Below are 23,726 nucleotides of genomic sequence, written 5' to 3' on the forward strand. Positions count from 1 at the left end.
ATAGTGGAAAAATCTGCAGTTTATCTCTCGAAGGATGAAACAGTTACATCCTCCTTGAGGGTGTTTACTCCAGGATCTAGTGCAGTTCCATGTACTGCAGAGGCACATTCTTCTGCAGAAAGGTATCACTAAGCTGCTGTCTAGAACAAGGAAATTTGTATATACATATCCAGCCTGATTGCTGCAAAGCAGATCACAGTTAGCTTCCTGCAGGTACAAAACTTCCCATGTTATTTTAGTACTGACATCAGAGGAATAGAAGAAAATAAAGCTAGCTTGCTAATTTTTAAGCTACATGGGTCCTCCACCAGCACAGCTTCTAAGCAGTGACATAGCTTAAAGAAAGACCAAGAATTTACAAAGATAACAACGGACAAACTCCTTGAGCATGTTTGGAGGGCTGCACAGTATGGCACTAAGGAAAGATGTCTTAATACTGTGGAAAAAAAACAAACAAAAAAAACCAAAACACCCCCCAAACAAAACCAGACCCAGGCCAGGCAATATAAACCATATCAGACAAACTCATGCACAGCATTTGACAGCCAGGGCTGGCTCTTTTTAATTGGAGAGACAAAAAAACCCAAGTTTTAAAATACAGCCATTGAAAAGACAACGAATTAAGAAACATGTAAACACAGCAGAGGCTTAATTACAGGTTGCACTGCTTGGTTTAGTACTTGTACACTCCCCCCTGCCTGACTCTGCCTGGGAGAAAGGGAATGACCGAAGTACTTAACAGAACCACCCACCTCAGGGGTACACGACTTCTCAAATAGTGTCTGCCCCTTACCATGCTAAGGAAATGCTCTTCTATAGTACCTTGTCTTGGAGTGACCTTATGCTGCAACTTCTCTCTAAAGATGCTCAGCCCATCAGCTCCACCCCAGACAAAGAGGGCCTAGTGGGTAACAGCTTGAATGGTCCATTTAGATTAAGTAAAAAGAGGGATCATTTCTAAATTCTGGTTCCACAAGTAGGGATGCAGGGGAGAGGGGCACAAAGTAGGAAAAAAAAAAACCACAACCCAATGTATAGGCTCATGCACCTTTTCTGAGTAAACCCCCCAGAAGTGATGAACAGATGTTTAACAGAAATCTCCTTAACAGTGCATCGTCTTGTCAGACAATTATCTTACATCCAGGACTGATGCTGTTCGGCCAGTAAACAAAACACTCCTGGAATGCAGAGACATCTTTCTCCACGGGGTTTCTTTAATACCACATGGCCTACAATCAAGAGGAATAGGCAAGGAAAAAAAATTCTAGGCGGGATGGGAGTTGAGGGAAAGCTAGAGGGTGGTTAGGGTGCTGCTGTGCTCAGCTTAGCCATGGAAAGATAGTCTGCTATCCCCAGGGGCTCCCAATGGGAGCTTTGCTTGTCTCTAAAAGATTGTGTATTGCCACAGCACAGGTGGTTCCCCCTACACAGAGCAGGGAGTAGAGTGAGTGTCAAAAGTAACATCCAGATTGCTTTGCCGTGTGAGACCTGCAGCAGGTTACCACCTCTTGCCCTGGCATAACAAGGTAGTTATCTAAAGTAAGCTTTTGCTTCAGTCTTAGGAAGACACGGCTCCAGCCCATGGCACAGACTTCTCATGTAAAGAAAAGCAAGCCACGTCTTCACTATAACAGAGCAGAAACATGGTGTGACACAAGCATTCAGCAGAGATGAGATCGTTAGTGTCCTCTACAACAGAGTGAGACTGTCCAGCTCTACTAAAAACCACAACCTTACACGCGGTGAGTAAAAGTTAACTTACTTTGGCAAGCAGAAACACACATTTATCACTGAAATACAGTAGCTGTCTTACTAGATAAAAAGCTCCCATTCCCACCCAGGCCCCACTCCCTCCACCAGCACTGTTCCACTAAACAAAGCAGAAGATACTTCCATTTCCCAGCTGCAAGACAACTGTTCTACATTCAGCTGTAGGACAGAGGCAGAGGACAGTCATTCCAGAGTCAAAAGGAAGCTGGACAAAACCCTAAAGAGCCACAAACTCACAGGGAAATCCAGACAAATCCCACTTGATAGAGCTCATATCCCAGCATTTAGTGCAGGCTTGTCTCTCCATCTGGTGGGAGGTCTAAGCACCTGCTTCCTTGATGAGCATCTAAACAGGAGGGACGTTCTCCAGACTCAGTCAATCAAGTCTACAAAGCCACATCTAATTTTTAATGGAGGAGTGACTCCCTTCCAGGAATGTTCTCATGATTCTACTTAGCTGAAGACTAAAAGCAGCTTATCTTAGAAAAGAAAAAACCCGCATTCAGGTTCTCAGTTCATGGCATACCCTCAGACCTCACTGGTGACTTCAGCTCAGGGGCCTCGGGAATATGTCCCTGGAATCGGAAAGCTCTACCATCTTTCCAGTTGCTGCTTGGCTTCATCTAGCAGCACACACAGGCCATGAGCTTCTTAAAACAATTGCATCCACTTCTCTGTCCTTACTAATCCTCATCCCGCAGGCGCAAGGGAGCAAACAAAACAATACACACGTGTTTCTATACTGCCGTCTGTCCCTACTACAAAGCCTGCTCTGTCACAGGGACACAGACATGAGCAGGGCAGCGTGTGCAGCGTAAGCCCGCTCCCAAGACAGCCCCCATTTATTTCCCATGTTCCAAAACTATTCTCTAGACCTCTCAAGGCTGGTCTGCCCCTGCTCTGCAGCAGCAACTGGGACCTGTACGAGTGCGGCAACCAGAGAGACCGAATCTCAGGGGCACTCGGGCAGCTGCTGGGACAAGACTAGGAAGGCACTGCTCTTGGCCAGGAGCCTTCCCGTCCCCACTTCTTGCCCACCCGGCAGCACCGAGACCTTCACCGCTCTGCCCAACCTGTGCCACCTCCTACTGCAATCGCATGCCTCACTCCCTCCTACTGACACAACGCGCAGTCGGGAGCTCCGCAGCAAGGACACAACAGCACGCCTGCTGCCCGTGCTCCGTGCGGCAGTCCCCGGGCTGAGTCAACTACATTGTGTAACTGTTTGTGACAAGGAATCCAATGCCAGCATGAAGAGGAAGGGGAGGCAGCGAGGGGATAACGCTAAGCCGTTTCAAGTAGGCCGCACCTCAGTCTCCGACTCCCTCCTCTACCTTCCAGCTAATCACTGTGTCATTTTCCCTCGTGAAGATTTCAGAAAGGCAAGAAAAATATCCATCCTACACAGCCCCAAAGCAACCTCCACACCACTGGGAAGAAGCAGCAGATTTGGCCTTCACTTGCTCTCTCCCTCCCCGCTGCCACACTAAAAGGGTCTCGGGGCAAAGAGGAGATCAGGCAGCTCCGCAGCCTCCGGACACATGCCTCAAAGCAGCCGACCCCATAGGAATGTAGTTGATTGGGAAGCACTGAGGTACCTTCAACTCCGCACCACCAGTGCTCCAGCTTGCCTTGCCCTCCCATCCCCTTCCCACCCTACGAGTCCTTTGAAGAAAGGAATTAAGTCAAAAACGGATATTTATTTTCCATGAAGTCTCTGAAGTGTTTTTTTTCTTCCTCCTTGCTGCTGTCCCCACTGGCTCCACAGCAGCCTTCCTCTGCGTGGCCTCTCACTGCCGGCCGTTGTTCTCTGCAGGCTGGCTGGGGGTCTTGGCCTCGGTGTGTGAGGATGTCCCCTCAAACCGCTGAGAGGCGATGGCTGCTTGGTGGGACATGCTCTTCCTCACTATGTCTCCTTTCCGCCAAAGCACCACCTCCTGTAGTAACACAGCCAGCAAGGCTTGTCAGGGCTTGTGAAGACCTTCTCCTGTCCCCACCCAGACCCAAAGGGCTGAAAGAAGCCGCCAGGCGAGCAGCTTGCACCCAGGGAGAACTCGGCTGGTGCTGGCACGTTCCACCCGCAGGTGCGCGCATGAGGTCACTTGCGGCGGCAAGCAGAGGCCTCGCAATGCAGCCTTCCTGGAAACGTGGGTAGAGCGCTCCTCCCCGGGATCAGAGCACACGGGGCAACCCACTGGACATCTAGGGCAGCTCTGTCCTATTGCTGTTGGCTACCGCATTGGAATCGATGAGGTGAAGCACAGAAGCTCCACCACAGGGCAACAGAGCAGAAAAGAAGTCCCAAGCAGGGACCCCCTACATGCATCCCCACCATCATGCACATCCGACCTGCGTAGACCATTCCTTCTAGACCGTCTTTCCACACTCTTAATTTGTCTAGTCCTTACAAGTATTCAGTCATCTACATGATTCTCCCACATGAGAATCTCAAATTCCCACAAGGTCCTTATAACATAGCATCCCAAGCGACAGTCTACAGGTCCAAGAAGAACTAACAGCTCTGTTTCTCACCTGCTGTTTAAAGTAGCGTCTCTCTTCCTCATCGATCAGCACCAGATTGAGGTAATAACGTACTGAGAACTTCTTATTGATGTCCCTCATCGTCGGAGTCAGCTCGTAGCCAGCCAGAAAGAGTCTGATGGGAATGGACTCCCCTACAAAGTGCACAGAACCATCAGCACAGACAGAATGCACAGATATAAACGAGGAGAGCACAAGCAAAACAAAATCTTACTAGGCCACAAACTTTGTGACCATTTCCACAAGTGGAGTAAGAGAAGCTAAAAGACCTCAAACTCCCTTCAAGAATCAGCATGCACGGTCCATAGCCAGATCCTGCCCTTGCTGACAGCTATTCCATCTCCGCTTTAACAGCACAGGACTCGTTTGTGACCTGCATCAAAACAGTACTGCAGGAAAAAATGAGTAAGGTGACATTTTCTCTGGCAGGTGACTCTGCTGGGCAATGGAGCTGGAAAACAAGTGGCACAGGAGATTGGCACAGAGCTAGAACACCATCTTTCTGCTCCAAGTTGCAGCAATGCCAGCTGGTGGCCCATGCCAACAGTGAATTTACATCTATTCCTGGTTCTGCCACTGCTTCATCGAAAGAATTAAGTCATTGCAACTCATTATGCCTTGAGCCCCCTCATCATACCAGAGAAGGAAGGGGATCATATTTAATGACCTATATAACTGCCACTGAGTCCACCAGTGAAATAGGATGCATACTACTACTGAGCGCACAGATTCAGCTGAAGATACTGCAGGACTCGCATTCCCACCCCAAAAGACTTCAGAAGAAGAATTCTGAAGGGTTCATCTGCCTTCTTACCTCTCACAGGTGCCCCATCCATGATCTCATATTTAGCTATTGTGTCGTTCTCATGATATACGTTGGGTCCGGTCCCTGTTGTTTCTCTCTTGATGATATCTATCTCCATGTGTTTGATCTTGATTCGCACCAGCAGGAAGTAGATCTTCCCGACAATCACATCTTTTAAATGATACCTAGCACATGAAGGAAGAAAGCACCACAATCAACCACTGCGCAGCAGACCAGAACTCAGACTGAAGAGCGGGAACTTGCTTGTCAGGCATTTTGCTCTTATCCACAACCCCAGCTGTAAATTTCAGATAGCATATCCACTACCACCTCCACTAGGCTGCTGTAAACAGCACTTCATCTTTCATCCTCCAGTCTTTTGGAAAATCGACAATAGCGTGATCAGATAAATTAAAAACAGAATTTCAGGCTGAATATCTGCAAGAAACCCCCACGACAGCAAAGCCTCCAAACCCAATTTTTTAGGTCAACTAAAACTAACCCAAATGTTACACCACAGGGAGATTTGCTAGCATCAGCTGGGAAAGATGCATTAAAAGTACTTTAAAAGAGCCGTTTCCAACTTCTGTGCCTGAATTAAGGTCCCACTTCAGCTGTATTGTCTGGGAAAATGCAGACGTTATTCTTTGAAGACACTTGGAAATACTGGTCTTGCCAAGGATACAGGGAATGTGAAGTTACTGCAACAGCCTCACACCGTGCTCCAAGCTCAGTAAACCACAGCCATTGCTTCACACTCCTTGGTCCAGAGAGTACATCAATGGGGCAAGGAGAGAAACCCACAGATCTTCAGCCAGGATCCAAACTGTCTGCCAGCCTCGCTGGAGCACATGAACAAAGAACCCCTTTGAGGATCACATGCAAGACACTTGCCTTGGGCTTCCAAACCAAGCCATTCCCTGTAGCAGATGGTTCCCCACAGCCACTGGCTGCTCTTGAGACACTTACTTGGACTTGTTATACTCGAACTCAATGTGCAGGCAATCCTCAATCCCCACCTCCATCTTAATAGAGGAGTTGAGCTCTGGGTAGGTGCTCAGAGTGTGCACAACTATGTCCATCTCCTTCACCACATCATTCAGTCTGCGGCTGACAGTCGCTCGGAGGAAATACCTGCAAGGAGAGTCCCCCTCCTATTAGGGTTGTACAGGTAGCAACAGAGACGAAGCAGGGAGGGACGTGGGGCTGAATGGATTGCACTGGGGTATCTAAGCAGTCTTACTGGTACCCTGGCTTCTGGAGCAGCCAATACACCACGTTGGAAAAGACAGAATGGAATTTTCAAATGGAAAAGCAGACTCTTCTAAGACTTCTCTCAGCTTTCATGCATTTGTGAGCCTGAGTTACCGCAGCACCATTTTGGGGATCTGAATAACAGCTCGCACATGTTAAAACCACTGCCCTTTTGCAAGGGATTAGATCACACCAATCTCCACAGACACCTCTTTCTGCAGATCTCAGAATTTTCCAACCCCCCCCTTCAAAGCCCGTGACTAGACTTCAAGTCAACTGGAGTGCCTAGATGTGAAATACAGTTTGCAACATATGAACAAGATACAAGCTAGGCATCTGTTTGCGTATAGAGCACAATTAAAGTCGACAAGACTGATTACAAAACAGCAAAAATGTCCCCATTAGAGACTAAACCAAACATTTTCTTTTAGTTTTTGAATTACCAAACAAATTAGAAAGCATTTGGTTGATTCAGAAGGGACTGATTTCTCTTATCACTGAAATGGGGCAAAACAAGTTCAATAAAGCCTGATGCATGCTTATAAAAGTAGAGCCCTCGAAGACAGACTTTTACAACCCAGCTCACCGAGATTCATTTGCAGTTACATTCTAAGCTTGCAAGGATGTCTGGGAAGGGATGCTGCACTCCAGTATCATCATGGTAGATATCAGCACTTGCACACTGCACAGAACCAAGAACTGGGGTCAGCAAGTGGAGGAGACTCACCGTAACTTCACATTCTGTCCTGTGTAGGACTCGTAAGGTTTTTCCACATGTGTGAATTCGAAGTCAAATGTCTGTGATTGAGTGAATTCACCAGGACGGGCCAGGTCTTTCACCAGAGATACAAACTCATGGTGGTTTCCTCGGTCATAGTAGAGTTCTAGGAAGACATAAGTCCAGGTTAAGCAGTGATGTTTAATCCCACGTGACGCAGTGAGGAAAGGCAGGAGATTTCACAGCTATGAGCAACTCTCTTGTCCAGATCACTACTTCTTTCACCACTGTTCGGAGAAGCTACAAGGGGAGCCTGTGGCTGCAACATACTGCACTTGTTGACCGCTCTCCATCAGAGCTAGGTGCAGGCCAGAACTCTCAGCCCTGAAACAGGAAGGAAGAGGTCTGCACAGCTTCACCTACTACAACAAATCAGGAACTCGGCTTGCCTTAGAGTGACATGGGTCACCTATCATCAATATTAATTATGTTCAGGCTGTTTGAGAAGAGGACCCAGCAGCTCACACAATCCCTTCCAATAATTTTCTACACAATATTCCACGCCAAAGGCATTGCCACGGTAAAGAGAGGAAAAAACACCACAGCTTCTCTGGAACAGCAAACAGTGACAGAGCAAAAATGAAGGGCTAGGAGGCTTCCAACTGTTCCTGCTTATCCTTTGACAACAAAGACTTTGAGTGGTCTTGATTCGCACCAGGGAATAAGTAACAGCGGAGATCCTCACCGATTCTACATAAAGTCAGTGTTCAGTGCATGACTATCAAGTGTGTGGGGAGCTAGTTGAGTCAGCCGTTCCACCAGCCCCTGGATAACACATTAATGGCCATGTGAACACTGGCAAGGGAAGAGCATTCACCTTTGGAAGCACTGTTCAAACCAGCTCAAGTAACCAACATGGTTACATTGCTTCAGTTTTCCCCACAACCTTCTTGTGTCAGCAGGAAACAACTACAGGTTTCCTCGTTTAATGAAAGCAATCCTCTCTACAAGTCCACAAAGTTTTCTCCCTTAAGTCAAAGCAACAGAAACTTAAAACTGCAATTTGCATTAACAGCTCTGCATTACATGTAACCATCAATGAAATTTGCCCTTCCCAATCCTGCGTGTGAGCTCTGTGACTACAAGACACCCACACAGTCCTTCTAAAAGGTAAAGCCTTAGCCAATCTGATACAGCAAGATGAGGAAAGAAAAACCTAAGTCATCAGACAAACATATACAGACAAGTTCACTGTCAGCACTAAACTGTGCAGAGGAGGCTTCTGAGAGGTATCAGTAGTGTTCAGCAACTGCAGTGAGACTCAGTTCTCGGCTCCTTGAGATGCACGACATTTCAGCTTTTAAGTAATGTCTTTTCCTTACACCTCTTTGCTCACCTTGTCTCTGTAATGGAAATATTGGCACTAGAACACCCCTCACTTAGGCAGAACAGCGAGTGCCATCAAGCCCTTTAGGCTGGGCAGGCAGGTGACATAAATAAACCAACTGTCTCTGCATTGAATACATGTCCATTGAGAGGAAAGTGCTTGTTGATGTGACAGGGAGAAGCCACACGCCACATAAAAAGAGGAATATATCATCTGCCCACACGATGCAGAAGGCAACGATCGAATTTAAAGCAAGGGGAGGCAAATGTCAGTGTACTAAGCAAGTTCTCTGCTACCTCAAAATGGCACAGACTGGCATTCTGCAGCCTCAGGATTGACGTTTCCCACACTTCAGAAGACATTAGCATGTCAAACAGGTATAAGCTGTAATTTCAGGTTTTCAGAGCTATAAGGCTTCCAGATGAAAAAAAAAATAACCTGCCAACATTTTGGTGGCATGCTCAGGACACAGTAACCGCAAGCAAACCAAAATCTTAAATGGATTCCGTGCTCACCAGAGATCGCGCGGGACAGTGTTCAGAGTCTGGACTCTGGCACCTGGTCTGGAACGGCCATCTTCCCAGTGACACATCACTCCTTTTACATCCCAGTCTCCCCACCTGTTAAATTGTCTGATGTAGATACTGACCTCATGGCAGCGAGAAGTCAGAATATAAGGCAAGCTGTTTTGAGACGGAAAGCATTAAGGAAGTGCCGTCAGCGGTACAAACTCCAGTGCTTTATTAAAGCTGCCTGATGGGTGAAAAGAAAGGACTAACGTGCAGCCACAGCAGCTCCTAACACACCCTGCTTGGGCAATAATGTGAATTCAAAGCAGTTATTCTAAATATGTATGGCTCAAAAGTCTTCCAAAATGGGGAATGAGAAGCTGGCGCGGCAACACAGAGGAGACAGAGTGGAGCCGGAAGCAAAGTTCATGCTTAATTTCTACTGACGATCACGATCAAATAGCAGGAGGTCATAAGCTAGCTCCTGGAGAACAGGCTTAGACTCTTGTCATTTACAGGCTCCCTCTGCCTGCCCTCCCCTTTCTTTCCAAAAAGTGGTGTCATAAAACAAACGAGGCCAGCGGAAATATTAAACGGTGGTATCGGGGCTGGGTGGGAAAACCTCTACTTCACTTTCCTACACCGCATGATTTGCAATGCAAAGGTTGCAGGCCCACGGCTCACACAGTGATTCTGAGGGTTAAACCCGAGTACGGAGGGCCACAGACGCGAGGCATCGCGCACGCCGAGCACGGTCGCATCACTGGGAACATCTTGAACTTATTTTGGCTTGTGGCATTTAGGTGCATCCATGAAACACGGCCATCTCCACTCCAATCGAAGGGTGGGCGTGGCAGCTACCTTTCTTCTAAGAAAGCAGGAAATATTAAATCTAAATCAGTTGGACGCACAGATAACCACAAGTTGTGAACCACTTGAAGTCACCCAACTAACCGTCCCGGGACGCGTGGTCACTCACTCGAAGAATAAGAGAATAAAAGATGGCATCGGTCGAGCTGAGCCCGTCGGCCTCACGAAAGCTGCTCTACCCGGGTAAAAACGCGTGACGGGGTAGGGGCTGGGAAGGTGCAGTTAGTGATTCGAGACATATGGGCAAAACCCACCCAGTTCACTGTCCTCAGCAGAGCCATTGCTTCCCTAACCGAATCAATAGGCACGCAAGAAATGCAAACAGCTCGCAGAGCTGCAAATAAAGACAGCCCACAGCGTACCGCCCGAGAGCTGGCGTTGCTAGGGTGTCCGGGCTCAGACCCACACCCGCAGGACGGAAACCAAATTTTACCCTACCTCCGAGCGTGTGCATTTTAGAGCTGAAATCGGTGGACGAGCAGAAGCGAGAAAATAGGCCGAGAGAACAATGACCTGGAAAAGGACTGGAGCTCCCTCCCTTCTGCCGGGGCTCGAGCCCAGAGACCAGATGGGGTCTCCCAGCTCGAAGGAAGAGTGGAATAACACCCGGCAGCCGCGGGAATTCTCCTCCCGGCAAAGCGCTGCTTGGGAACGAGCATAACCCGCTTCGCACCGGCGAGGATTTCCGTACCGTAGGGCGCGGCGACGTTCCCGGCACTCGCTCTAGCGTGCCCGCAAACCGGCAGCACCACGAAGGCCAGAGGAACGCGCCGGCCTCCGCGCGACGTGACGCTGACCCCGAAGGGCAGGCTGCCGGGCAGGGGATGTTGGGGGCCGGCAGGCCAACCTTCCCCCCTCGACCCCACCACAGGGGACGAGCCGCCCCGCCGCAGGCCCCCCTCCGCTCACCGATCTGCCCGATGAACTCCACTTTGATGCCCTGGTGCTCCAGCCGCTTGTTGGGGTTCTTGAGGGTGAGGACCACCCGCCCGGAGACGGTCTCCCCGTCGTAGAAGAGGAAGTATTTCTCCTTCTTGCCTTCCTCCGTCTTGTGCTCCACCCGCCGCCGGCTCTCGGCGTCACTCAGCACCAGCTCCAGCTCCGCGCTCTGCCCGAACCCGAAGAAGCTCATGGCACCGGGAAGGGAGGGGGGGGGGCGGTGGCGGCGGCCGCGGACCGCGCCGGGGTCGGGGGAATCGCGGCCGGCGACTGCCGGCCTGCCCGCAGGCACCACGGACAGAGCCCCGCGGGGACCGGGCGGCGGAGGCGGAGACGACGGAGCGGCCCCGGCCCTCGGCGGAGAAGGGGCTGCCGAGCCGAGCCGGGCGGAGCGGAGCCGGGGAGCTGCCCGGCGGCGACGGCGGCGTGCGCTCAGCGCCCGGGGCAGGGGCTAGGGGCAGGGGCCGCAATGCGGCAGGGATGCCGGGGTCGGGGCCCTGCGGCCCGGCGCTTCCCCGGCTGCCGCTGAAGGAAGCCCGGGGCGGCCCCGCAGCCCCCCCTCACCCCGCCACGCCACGCACGACCGCTGCCCACCTTCCCCCCCCCCCCACCCCCCCGGCCGCCTCGCTCCGCTTCGCTCCGCTCCGCTTCGCCGCCCGAGCGCTGGCGCCGTCCCGGGCCGGGCCGCGCATGCGCCGCCCGGCCAAAGGCCGGCCCCGCGGCGCTCTTCCCCCGCCCCGCGTTCCGGTAGGGCGTCGGGCGCAGGCGCGCTGAGGAGGTCGGCTCGGTCGTATCCGGGAGGCCGGCGGGTGCCGCGAGGGGATTGGCCGGCCGTTCAGCGGGAGCCCGCGATTGGCCGGTTCGAAAGGGTTCCGTTGGCGGCGGGATGGCGGCGGCGGTGGCGGCGGCGGAGCTGTCGCGCGCCCTGGCGGGGTGGCGGTTGCGTGACGTCGGCGCAGGTGCGGGGCGGGGGGCGAGGGTCGGTCGGTGGGTGCACCCCGAAAGGCGGGGTGGAGGGGGGGGGGGGCGCTGCTTACGAACTCGATTTTAAAAAAAATTTTGTAATTATGTTTTCTTTCCCTCAGTCTGGGTGAATGCGGCCTGGGAGCTGGATTTCACCGAGGCCGACCCTCTGGATTCCAGGCTAGCAGAGGAGATCACGGGAGACGGACTCGATGTTTTCACCGGGCTTTACCGGTCCCTGCTGCCCTTTGCTGCGGAGCACCGTGAGGAGAACGGAGAGGTGGGGCCAGCGCCTTCGCAAAGATGCGGGTCCTGGGCTTTTTCCCCTTGCCCCGGCCTATCCTGCCTTGAAAAATTTGCAAAGCGTGCCAAGACCGCCCCAAACGATTCTTGTCGTACGTGCCGGAATGCTTCAGAGGCAAGCCGAAGTTTAAAAAAAAAAGGCCCAAGTTTAAAAATAGGTGTTTACAATTTAATATCATATAAATTATACACAGTATTATATATCATAACATCATTATTAAAGCCTACTGTAAAAACATGTATCATACAATATATATATAGGGGGTTGGTTGTGGTGGCAGTTGTTAAAATGTGAATAGTTGTGACTGGCAGAGAGTTATGACGGGATTTCTCACTGTGACTCGTGTATTTTGCCTCAGAATATCTGGACCTTTTTTGCGGAAAACAACTTCTCTCCTAACGCTCTCGTGGCTGTGTTGCACCACTTTGTCCAAGCGGGCCAGCGTAAAAGAGCTAATGCACAGCAGAGGGTTTACGCTCTTCATGCGGCTGGGTTGTACTTCTTGCTGCTGGAAATCCCAGGTGAGCAAAGGGTTGTGCCTCTTTATTGCTGGATAAAACATCGTTCAGGCAAAATCAGCTTCCTCTCATTTGAAAGAATTCCAGGTGGAACAAGTGACGGCTTTTGAACTGTTTGCCTGATCTCCCTGAAATCCTTGGGGATGAAGCTCAGCCGCGGTGTTGAGCGCTGAACAGCTGTTATGGTCTGATAGCAGCTTGGTCTCCTGTCATAAAGTGGCTTGATGGTCTCTGTCCGGGTCTGCGTTGCCATGCACCTTCTGAGTAGTTCTGTGACAAGGTCGACAGAGGAGTCTGCACGGTACACAGAGCTGGAACCACACATCCCCCTCTGGTTTGACAGCAATACACAGTGAAGGCAGAAGCTTATTCCTGTTCCTGCTCTGTAACTAGAGAGGATTTCACTGTGCAGTGCTTTTGGACAGGCTCATTTGTGAAAACAAAAGTATTTGTTTAAAATAACCAGCAGTTGGAGTTTTCTAGCAGGTTGATTGACAGCAGTATCCTTTTGTATTCAAGGCTGGCACGTACCCTAAAGTTTTGCTGATCTTTGTTGTGCAGCATGTTACCAGCTAGAAGGGGTCAATTAGCTGGTGATCCTACTGGAGAGTGTCGTCGCTGATGACACGTCATCCTGGTGCAGTTTGGCTTTGTTCAAACAATTATTTTTTCTTCTTCTGACCTCTCTTAGGCTCCCAGGACAATGCCTTTGTCCTGGCCATCTATTTGGCTGTCAAAGCAAATGGAGAGATGGTCAGATGGTTTGATGCTCTCTCTGTATTTTGTCTGGAAGGTGCCTGATGTTGTCTTTTCTGGGCAGGCAGCATAGCTAACCAGCTGTTCCATCAAGTGATGTTTGATAAATGTCTTCATACCCTGACAAAAAGTTGGCCTCCAGAACCAGATCTGATGAGGAAAAGAAAGAAGGTACACGCTCAAAGCTCTCAGGCTGATGCAAGAAGAAATAGAAAGAAAGGAAAACCATACAGGAATGGCAACGTAAGATGTTTGTCTAATCTCTTCAGATATAAATCTCTGTTAATAAGCCAATCATTGGCAAGCTACTTCACTTGTAGGTCAGTGTGATAATCTTCCTCTTTTTCACCCTTTTTTTAATTCTTAACCTTTTATTCAGCTGTTCAGCTGTGCTCTTGATCCTCTACCTGTTATTAGGAATTTCAGAGGTCTAATGATTCAACATTAGCTGCAGTTTCCTGGCTGCTGAGAAATAGAAAAAATACAGCTTATTTGTCTTTGGTGTATTGTTAGAAAGCTCAGTAGCGGAGGGAGAAACTAGTTTGTATCAGCTTCTTCAAGAGACCTTGAAGTTAGCACGTGACCAGCTTGCAAATGGCATTTGTGTTTCCTTGCCAACTTACTGATGGGAAGTTAAGGGCTAAATGCTTTGGTTATCTGTACTCAGCTGCTCGTTCTAACAGTTATATGATTTTTTTTTTTTTTTTTTTAACGGAACTGAGGATTACGTGTCAGAAATCCTGAGAGAACATTGGTGCCGCAGAGTCATGACAAGCAAGGAAAGCAGGTCATAGGCACAATGGGAATTACTCAAGATGAATCTCCAACTGTCAGATTAGAATTCAGATAATTGTTTTCAGTTCTGATGGACTTTATCCTTCAAAACGAGAATAGACTGTGTTGGAGCTTTTTTTTTGTGTCCAACTTTCATCTTTCTGTCTGGTTTTTTTTTTCCCCACTGTTAAGTGCACTAACTGATCTGAAAGAAAAGATTTAGAATTTTGGATGTGAAATCATGGAAGGACCTAGCCTGAGAACTCTGTGAAGCACCGAAATGTGCAAAGAGATCAGCCAGTGCTGTGGGACAGGATGGTGCCATTTCTCTTTTCCACCAATATAGATGGACGAGATGTTGGAAGAGGAGGAGGAGGAGGAGGAGGAGGATTGTGAAAATGTTTACTTTACAACGGAGGATCTTCTTAAAGTTCGCAACTCAATCTTCCTGCTTTTGAAAAACTTCTTAAGACTTCTACCTAAGTTCTCCCTAAAAGAAAAACCTCAGTGTGTGCAGAACTGCCTGCAGGTAATAAGATCCAACTCAAGGATCCTTATGGCCCCCAACACAAACTTTTGGTGGATGCAGAGCACTCCACAGCCATGGGAGTGATGGCAGCCCTGCCTTTCATAAACTGGTCCCCTGATTAGCCGTTCGAGTATCCTCAGTGTAAATCTTGGTGCGGGGTGCCTGCTCCTTAGCACTTGCTGGCTAGTGCCGGCTGGGCAGTTCATGTTTTGTTCTGAGATGCTTAACCCTCACTGTACCCGGGGGGAAGACACACAGTGTTGAGCCTCTGGGCTTTGGGGTCTGCTTCAAGGGAAGTGCTGCGGTCTGAAATTTAGACTCAAGTTCTCTATGGTCTGACCCCCAAGCATCCAAGCAGACCTGCACGTCTTGCCCTCATGTGAATTAGCTAAGCTTGTCTTTCTTTCCTTGCAGATCTTTGTTGAAATGACAAACTTTGAGGCAGCAGCAGCACATGAGTTTGAGTTTTCCCCAGCAATGTGAGCAAGTAGTTCTTAATGTTTATACCGTGCTTTGAACAAGTAAAGTGCTCGATGCTTATGTTGTTGTTATTCTGTGTATATGAAAATGAAAGCAGTGATTTCTTTCGCTAAAGATAATTGGAACATGTTCCACCTCGCTGACAGTAAACAACACTTAGTGAATATTGAATGTTTTCCAGACAATGAGCACATTTACTTGTAATAGTTGTAGTAAATGTTTCTCTGATGAGAGATGAAGACATCTCTTTGCTTTCTTTTGCTTAGGAATGTTAACGAAGCCAAGTACATTCCCGAGCTGGCCTATCACGGACTGCGATTACTGTGTTCCCCTCTGCATGGTCCAGAAGATAAGGTAAAAGTTGGACCAAATCTTTAAAATCCTTACTGCAGTATTGAAAAGGAGTAGTTGTTTCTTTCCTTCTCTGCATGTCATTTTTGCTTGTACGCTTTTTACTTTTTACATTAGTTTTACTTTTTGTGCATGTGCTGGGTCAGAGGCAAGATGCTGTTTTCCACACCAGTTCTTATTTCCTTTGACTTGTATGATGATGCATTTTGTGTGCATTGAATTCTGTGCTCCAGTGACTTGTGGCAAATGAATCGAAAACAGAGGATAGCTACAGCAGCATTAGATTTCTGTATCTTAAAAAAAAAAAAGAATTCCAGGTCACTGCATTTGCCTGGAATTTTCCTGTTTCCTGCTAGGTGGAGCTCCAGCACTGCTTGGTAGCGTGCTGTGGCATTGGGTTGTGCAGCAGCGAAGCATGATGGGGAAGTGTTATGCGCAGATGATGGTAAGCAGGGTTGATTCTTATTCAGAGAATAGTCTGTCATCATGGAACATCCAGTTCTACCAGAAATGTGTCTGCAGCTTTACATTTTTTATTTTGTGAAATTGTCAAGCGCACTGTGTCAAGTCTCCCACTTACCTGTGTGCTGCTCCTGTGGATGGGGTTTTTGAGCTTTGGGTGTGACCGTGCTGCTGTGTTTGCAAGTCTGTGCAAACCCACCTGAACTAGTTCTGAGCTAGCAAGCCAGGAGTATTAGCGGCTGTCTAGCCAGGAAAGCCTGGAGCTTAGTGCACGCCAACCTGACATATATACCTGTGTGTCTGCCCAGCTTTAGCAGCCTTAGACCTGTGTGTTTCAACCTCCTTGGTTTCTCAGTGCAGAATTGTTGACATTTGTGGTATCAGAAAGATGTAGTAGCTCCCCTTCTCAGACCTGCCTCATCTTCCCTGCCTCTCCTGTTTTGACTGCTTGGTGAACGTCAGGATAATGAGGCATGCTGTCGTCCCAAAAGTGTGGCAGGGAGGAAGGAAGCTCCAAAAGTTCAAGTCCACGTGGTGATAAAAACATGCATTTAGCTTAAGTTGTCTTCTCTCCAAAAACCAATAGATTTCCCCAAATTCCAAACGTCTCTGGTGAGTTGAAGTCCACTGCTTTGGAGGGAATCTGTTGATGTTTTCAGGAAGCCCTTCTTAGGCCTTACTGAACTTGTATGAGAACACCACAACTAGGAAAGATGTTGTGTTTGTTAATGAATGGGTCCTCTTTGAATTATTCTGGTAGGTTTGTTTCAGAATTTTTTCATAAACCTGGTCAGAATGCTTATCCATGGGCTCCAGTTGCTACTGAAATGAACCTAAAAATAACCTTTTCTTTCCAGATTCTTCGTTGTGTCTTCCAGCGAATCCTCAATGTCATTCTAATGCTGGAAAGTGGTGCGGGTTCCAGACGTGCAGTCCTTGCAATCACATCAGCTGTGATCAGTGCCAGGAATCAGGCTATAAAATTCATCAGGTGAAGTACAGAGCTCTGGCACTACCTTTTTTGCGTATGTCTGCTCTTTCTTCTGGCATGCCTTTGCTTTACTGTTTCGTTGATAAAGGGATGAGACAAACTGGCACTGACTTTGAAGTTGTTTGTGCAGATGAGGTTTAATTAAAATGCCTGTGATGGGAATTTACTGAACTTGCTGGCAGAGGGGAGAGAAGGTGTAGTTTGACAGAAGAGTGGCAGCGAATGGAAGGGACCTATCTTCTGTATTTTGCTTTGTGTCAGTTTTTCAGGTCTTGTGGTTTACTACTAAGTGTTGGTAAGGAAATGAGAGATTAATACAGAGTTCATTTCTCCTTAGTTCTTTGCATTCTCCTGCTTAAAGATATGTTTTGCCTATGTTTATTATTCCCCCTGTGTGGGGATCCATGTTGTTGGAAAGCATAGTTTGTGCAGAGATCCCCAGACAACATATAGTAAGTCGACTGAGAATAAGGAAGCCTTTCATATTGTCCTTCTACTTGTAGAAAGGTATTGGAAGAAATGTTTCTGCCTGCAAAGCCAGGTTAATGTGAAAGTAAGCAGGTCTGCTCTCTGACCATATCCTGTTGCACTAGTGCTCATGATTCCAGAATGCGCACGTTTCCTGACTTTTGAAATACATTCCAAAAGGAACATCCTTGACTTGATTTTTCGCTTTGTTATAAAACCGGCCTTATTAAAATTTCCTTGTTTTTCTTCTGTGCAGTTCTGTAGCAGATGAACTGAAAGAAGTTATTTTTCCTGTTATTCGAATATTACTGCAACATATCTGTACCAAGGTATGCTCAGCTTTGTTGCATCTTAAGCTGAAGAACTCATGTGTGGCTACATTGCAGTATAGTTAGGAAATCCGTTTTCACAATATTTTGTAAGGAATGGAAAGATTTTCATCACTTGCAAATTTCTTGACAGCCTGATTGGCTTTTGTGTTCTTTATTGGAGTTTTCAGACATCTTAAAAATAGTGTCATACTCTAGGAGAATACTGAGGGTGAAAACTTCCCCCCCCTCATTCACAATTGATTGTACCCTACTTGTGACCTTTCCAAAATTTGCAGTTGCTTTTACCACTGCTTTGGTAGAAGAAAATGAGGATTATGAGAGCTCTTTGCCTAGCTAACTATCTGAAGACTGCCATGTAGAAATAACTGCCTCTGGATTTAATCTAAGCTCCACCTTTGTCATGGGGAGTTTGCCGTGTGACTGTGGGTGAGTGCTGAAGTAGTGACCAAGGAAGCTGTGATTGTTCTCCCAGTCATTGCTGAATGTGACCGTATCACCTCATTAAATAAAAAAATTACTTGCCTTAAGCCCTGAAATGCCGTTTCTGGCTTCTAGGCCAGACCATCAAAATATCATACCATGTAATTGCCCTTGTTTTTTAGGTCCCAGATAAGGCTGATTATCGTACATATGCTGCGCAGGCTGTGGTGAATTTGCTGAATAAACTCCCTTGTATAGAGTTTGCTGACTTCATGGCTTGGCTTTATAAATACTCACGCAACACTAAAGTAAGTATACCTCCTTGATGTTTCAGGGTGCGGATACAGCAGTATTTTGAAGACGAAGGGTTCAATATCAGTACTGAATAGTATTGTTGTTATTGCTGGTACCTGAAGGCAGGCAAACTGAGAAGGCAATGCCTGTGTCTTTGCTCACATTAACAGAGAACCTTGCATGCTTTTTCTTCCAAACAGGTTGTCTACAGAGTGTTTGCTCTTGATGTAGCATTAGCTTTGTTGGATGTGCCCGAGAGGAACTTGGACAGCTCCTTGTCCCTGGATCATCAGAAGTTTCTAAAGCATAAGTTTTTAGTACAGGTCATGGTGTTTGGCCGCTGTTCGGACAAAGCACCCGTGGTCCGTAGCAAAGCTTTAAGCAGCTTTGCCCACTGTCTTGAAATGAAAGCTGCTGCTACCTTGGAGAGTATACAGGACTTATTACAAAGCTGTAAGTATTAAGGATAAATTAGATAGTGAAAATATTTCTTCAACTTTCTGGGGAATAATTACTGGGAGATAGGAGAACTAGTTGTCAGGAACTTAAAAATCTGCACATACTGTCCTTGTGTATTGTGTCATAATGAGACATAATAGGCAAGTCTTGTTACTCATGAAGCCTGATATTTGGAAGGGATTTACCCTCGTATATCGGTTCTAAATAGATTCTTCCATGAGATGCCTTTGAAGGATATTTACAGACGACTGAAATTGCTCATTGGAAAAAAAAAAAAGTTCATTCTTGCCTGACAGTTGATTAAATCTTGAGTTGCCTTTTGCTTCTGCTAAGTTGTTTTGTTCGTGATTGGCATTCTGAACTCCCTCAGGTGCGGTAAAGGCCAGATGGCACAATTCAGAAGTATGCACATAGCATCCTACGGTTAGATTACTTGCCTGAAAATTTGGAATGACAGAATATCCAGAATTAAAATACTTCATTTAATTTCTTTTTTTATTTCTTTTTGGCAGCCTCTGACCATACAGTCTTGGAAGCAAACACAAACACTGCGATTTCGATAGTCAGTGCAGAAGGTATAGAGTCATTCTCTTATAGTAAGTCTCAGGTTTTTCTTGGCATGCCATTTTGTAAAAACATGCATATCTGTAAAACCGAGGGCATGTGTGAGGTGCTCTGTTTAACAGTAAACCATCTTGCTGAGTGAACATATGCCTTTTTTTATTCCGAAACTTTTAACTTTTCTTTCAGCTACATCCAACCATCCACTGAAGACCTTACCAACTTTCAAAACTATTGAGTTGACAGATAGCAGCGATACTGCTGTACTTGATGGTAAGTCAAAATTATACTAGCCTTTTCAGATAACTTTTCAAAATCTTAATTGAAATTAGACTTTCTAAAGTGTATTCATTGTCCGTTTTTCAAAGAAAGTGGAGAGAGCTTTTTGTAGAGCTGTTAAAAAACACTTATGGGTGATGAAGGGGGTGGAAGTGCCAGCCATAAAGAAATACTCTTTCCACTCTAGACTGAAAAATACATTTAATCTTGAAATACTGATGTTCGTTTGTACTAATGTGGTGGCAACACTTGTTGAAAAGCAGGTAATTTATTCTTTCCAAAAAGGATGGTAATTGATGTGGGATATAATACTTGTAACTCCATAAATTTAAGGGTAATTAAATCTCTTGCTCCAGCGCACAAAGAACTAATACATTTTTGCTACATAAAACACAGCACCTTTGACTAGCACTGTCAGGTAGGGAAGAATTCACTTCTCTGTAGCATCAGGTATTGGCTGGGGTTGAAAGGAAAGTGTGAGGTTAAATGGACTGGTGCAGAATGGCCAGCGGCTAGTTCTAATTTTTGATAGCATGAAATCAGCTTGTAAGTTGGCTTTTGTGGCCACAGTGTTCCTTCTTTGAATCTCTTCCTTTCTTTTCCTCTTCCGTGTAAAAGCTTTTCTTCCTAACCTTTAGGCCTCTGCCAGTATGTTTGCTCTCAATTCTTGCTGTTCACCTCTCTTGAACTGCTGACAATTCAATTCACTGCTTGGTTCGTCTTCTGCATTTGTGTCTTTGTTACGCATCTCATGCTGCTCTTCACATGGGATCTCTCTCCCTATCTCCATGAGCCAGGCTCCAATCTTCTCCACTGAAAGCTTTCTTTTAAAACATTTCACTGATAAATTTTGTTAATCTGCTCTCTCGGATAGAAAAGGCCTCCAGGCCACTTAAGGTATTGTGTATTCCCTGTTTAGTTGCAGACTCCTTGTGGCAGAGGATGCCTGGTTTTGTATCTGATACCCAGCTGAGCATACACTTGGCGCTTGGCAAAACAAATTAAGAAAAGGATTGGATGAAAAAGGACTGTCTGGAGCTCAAGAGGATAGCGGAAATACAGGGCTCTCCTAGTCAGTGGAGGTGCATTAGCAAAGCTGTCTGGCCCGTGCTCGTGTTTGGCTTATGCCTGTGCTAATTTTGCACTTCTGTGAAGACCAAACAGCTCATATTTTAGAAGCAAAATAAATCTTAGCCAAGGGTAGTCAAAACATGCTAAATGCACAAGGGCAAAGATAAGAAAGAGGGTGGGGATAATCTGCAGGGTGAGGTATGCACAGCAGAATTACTACTGCCCAACAGCATACAAACATTATGTTCCCTTGATAGTTCTCAGCCATTTAGAACTCATGTTTTTTGTTTGGCTGGTGGTTTGGTTTGGGTTTTTTTTTCCTCTTTTCTATGTCACTGTGAGTAAAATCAATGTCAATTGGCAAAGCATGATTATTTTAGCAGATTTGGTCACCTTTAAAAGAGCTGGACTATTTTAATGGCAAAATCTTGCAATAAAAAGGTTCTGTGCTTTTTCTGTCAAGCTGTTCTCGGGAGGAAGATGCAATTGCAGTTAGCTGCCCATTAAGAAAGCACAGGTTAAAGTCCCTTTTCTTTCTTTGGTAAAAAATTATTTTCAATAGTTCCCTGTGACTACTCCTGTTTCTTAATGGCAACAGGGTGGATCTCCACATGAATCTCTCTACGTAAGAGATCTCTGAATTTGGCATATATTTGGGAAATCTTACTTAATGCTGTAAGAAATCTAACAAACCGCAGTAAACAGAACCTTAAAAGCAACGGTAAAAGTCCATTTGAATGATTCAAAAGGTGAGAAATAAGTGATTGTGGCTCTGTGTATTCAGTTGTGTGTCATTTAATAAACTATCATCACTATTATGTATTTTTCCTGAGAACGTGCAGAAATAAGGATGGATGGCTATGGAGAGTAAAATTTGAGGCCTAACTTGACATTCAGGGAGGGGAGATGTGTTTTGGTTTCCTTGTAGACTCTTAGGTTCTTCTTTGCAGCTGCCATTCTGCAGCCTCAAGGAATTCAGTCAGTTCATAAATGGAGTCATTTCCTCTCTAAAACACAGAAGTTCATATATTAATAATTCATACTCTGTGGAGCTCTGAGGCGTAACTCACAAAAGGTTGTAAGCATTCTAAGCTCTCGGCATACAAGTCTGTTAACCTACCTTGGGTCTGCGTTGGTTCCATTTGTCTGTGGTCTGCCCTCAACATGCTTTTCCCACAGATGGCAGGTTTACCTGTGCTACAAAAGTTCTACTTTTGTTAGAACTGTGCATGATTCATCTGATGAGCTTTCAAATTGTGAAGGTAGCCTAACATCTTTTACGCAGACAAATGAATAGGTCAGAAATTACAGATTTATTTTTTTTTTCTTTTTGCTGTGTGTATCAAGTGATTTGGTGTCTCACTTTCTTTTGTGGTATGTCCTAAGATATATTTTCAAATGAAGGAACTTGGAAAAATGTTTGGGTTTTTTTTCCCCTCTGGCTTGTACCTCATTCTAAATTATTTTGGGTGGTTATTTGTTGTGCTTTGTTCAGTCCTCCTCTCTTGCCCTCTGAAAGTCTCAGGCAACAAAATGTTGTTCAGTTGAGTTCAGAGCTGTATTCCTCCTGGTGCTGCTAAATGGTGATGCGGGTACTTTCTTTTTGTCGCGGTTTTGGATAGGAAAAGAAGTCATGGCCATGCTGAGACTGAGAACCAAGGATGAGAAAACCAATGTGAGGAAATCTGCTCTCCAGGTATGGTGTTTTTTGCATGCTTCCCTGTTCTCGGTGATTACCCAGAATGCCATTAAAATAAATAATTAGGCCATAGTACTGTAGTGAACTGTATGTAACTTTGCCCACCTGTAGCTTCCTGCTATTCCTGCAGAGTGCCTACAGGGTAAATAATGCAAGCATGATGATGGAAAATTTTTCTAGTACTCTTGCTGGCATTCTCTTATTCTGTCATTTAGAAAGAGAGGCTCTTTTCAAATGTCAATAGGCATTTCAATTAACGACTTCCTTATAAACGGAGCATATTATCTGCTTAGTTTTTTGACCTTGTTAACAAAGAGATTAGGTTATATCCAGCCTCTTTTTGAGGTATGCATTGCTTTGCTTTTTGCTCAATTTTTTTAATGAAGTCATTAGCTTTTAAAGAGATATGCTTCAATGAAAATTTCATCATTTTAAAAAAAAGTACGTCAGCTGTTGACTGCCTTCCTCTGTTAGTCCCCTTCACCCCAACTCTTCCACTCAGTTCACACACTGATTTGAGCTTCCTAGTTAAGGCTTTACAATTGTTTTGTTTTAATGCTTTTTGATTAAAAAAAAAAAATCCCCTCTTCCTTATTACCAGGTAAAAGACATGGTTCATACAAGACACACATTATTTTCAAGGGGAAGTTGTAACACTCACTCTATCCAAATGCTGTTATAAAATCAGAATGACTGAAAAGATTCTTTCTGTTTTATTCTACATCTCTGGTTGTGCCCAGTACTCGTAAACTGAATGTGATGTTTCTCTCTCGTTGAGATAAATTAATCTCTAGTTACAATTGGTAGGGGGTAGGTTGTAGTTTTGATTTGCTACTCGATGCGCATGGCCTGTATTCCCAACAAAGTTATGCTGGTATTTGACTTCTAGGTTTTTATGAGCATCCTGAAGCACAAAGTCATCCCTTGTACTGCACAAGATTTGTCCACTCTTCAAGATCGTTGCCGGGACCCAGCTGTTTCTGTGCGGAAGCAGGCCTTGCAGTCTATAACAGAGCTCCTTGTGGTGAGAAAAAAAATATCATGAATTCTAATACAGACCAGAGATGAGCTAACTGTGGGTTAAAAGAAGGAGGAAACAGACAAATCTGGTACATGTCAGTTGTTTGTTCAGTGAACTTCATTTTATGACTATGTTTTAATTTTTTTTTATTACCTTTTGACTTGGAAGTCATGACTCATTCTTATACATACTTGTGATTTA

At 46.1% G+C, this 23,726-nt stretch overlaps 2 protein-coding genes across 7 annotated transcripts in view; one reads left to right on the forward strand and one right to left on the reverse strand.

Moving 5' to 3' along the window:
* Positions 1-334: 334 nt before the first annotated feature.
* On the reverse strand, positions 335-11,443 carry VPS26B (VPS26 retromer complex component B). The gene is made up of 6 exons (XM_075034855.1): positions 10,764-11,443; positions 7,098-7,254; positions 6,086-6,250; positions 5,126-5,301; positions 4,303-4,445; positions 335-3,707 (listed from the first exon to the last, which is right to left on the reverse strand). Exons 1-6 carry the CDS (start codon positions 10,984-10,986, stop codon positions 3,561-3,563), a joined length of 1,011 nt encoding a protein of 336 aa, XP_074890956.1. The 5' UTR covers positions 10,987-11,443; the 3' UTR covers positions 335-3,560.
* A 251-nt stretch (positions 11,444-11,694) lies between these two features.
* Positions 11,695-23,726, forward strand: part of NCAPD3 (non-SMC condensin II complex subunit D3) — a 28,750-nt gene continuing 16,718 nt past the window's right edge. For 2 of the 6 annotated variants that reach the window (XM_075034858.1, XM_075034859.1), the window contains exons 1-15: positions 11,695-11,752; positions 11,879-12,036; positions 12,419-12,581; positions 13,399-13,577; positions 14,455-14,637; positions 15,052-15,116; positions 15,384-15,471; positions 16,788-16,921; positions 17,646-17,718; positions 18,324-18,449; positions 18,636-18,888; positions 19,407-19,490; positions 19,645-19,728; positions 22,428-22,501; positions 23,394-23,528. In XM_075034858.1, coding sequence (XP_074890959.1) covers positions 13,431-13,577; positions 14,455-14,637; positions 15,052-15,116; positions 15,384-15,471; positions 16,788-16,921; positions 17,646-17,718; positions 18,324-18,449; positions 18,636-18,888; positions 19,407-19,490; positions 19,645-19,728; positions 22,428-22,501; positions 23,394-23,528 — 1,446 coding nt within the window. In that variant the 5' untranslated portion in view covers positions 11,695-11,752; positions 11,879-12,036; positions 12,419-12,581; positions 13,399-13,430. Of the gene's footprint in view, positions 11,753-11,810; positions 12,037-12,418; positions 12,582-13,398; positions 13,578-14,454; positions 14,638-15,051; positions 15,117-15,383; positions 15,472-16,787; positions 16,922-17,645; positions 17,719-18,323; positions 18,450-18,635; positions 18,889-19,406; positions 19,491-19,644; positions 19,729-22,427; positions 22,502-23,393; positions 23,529-23,726 lie in introns of those variants that run through there. The other 4 variants (XM_075034860.1, XM_075034857.1, XR_012651473.1 and 1 more) reach the window with 4 other exon arrangements.

The sequence above is a fragment of the Buteo buteo genome, chromosome 9 (genome assembly GCF_964188355.1).
Source record: "Buteo buteo chromosome 9, bButBut1.hap1.1, whole genome shotgun sequence".
NCBI lineage: Eukaryota > Metazoa > Chordata > Aves > Accipitriformes > Accipitridae > Buteo > Buteo buteo.

Excerpts from the sequence above, each read along its gene's own strand:
- VPS26B (XM_075034855.1), bottom strand. The coding sequence starts at position 10,986 with ATGAGCTTCTTCGGGTTCGGGCAGAGCGCGGAGCTGGAGCTGGTGCTG. Across the intron at positions 7,255-10,763 it reads GGAGTTCATCGGGCAGATCG|AACTCTACTATGACCGAGGA; the intron begins GTGAGCGGAGGG and ends ATGTCTTCCTAG. Across the intron at positions 3,708-4,302 it reads GACGCTACTTTAAACAGCAG|GAGGTGGTGCTTTGGCGGAA; the intron begins GTGAGAAACAGA and ends GTGTTACTACAG.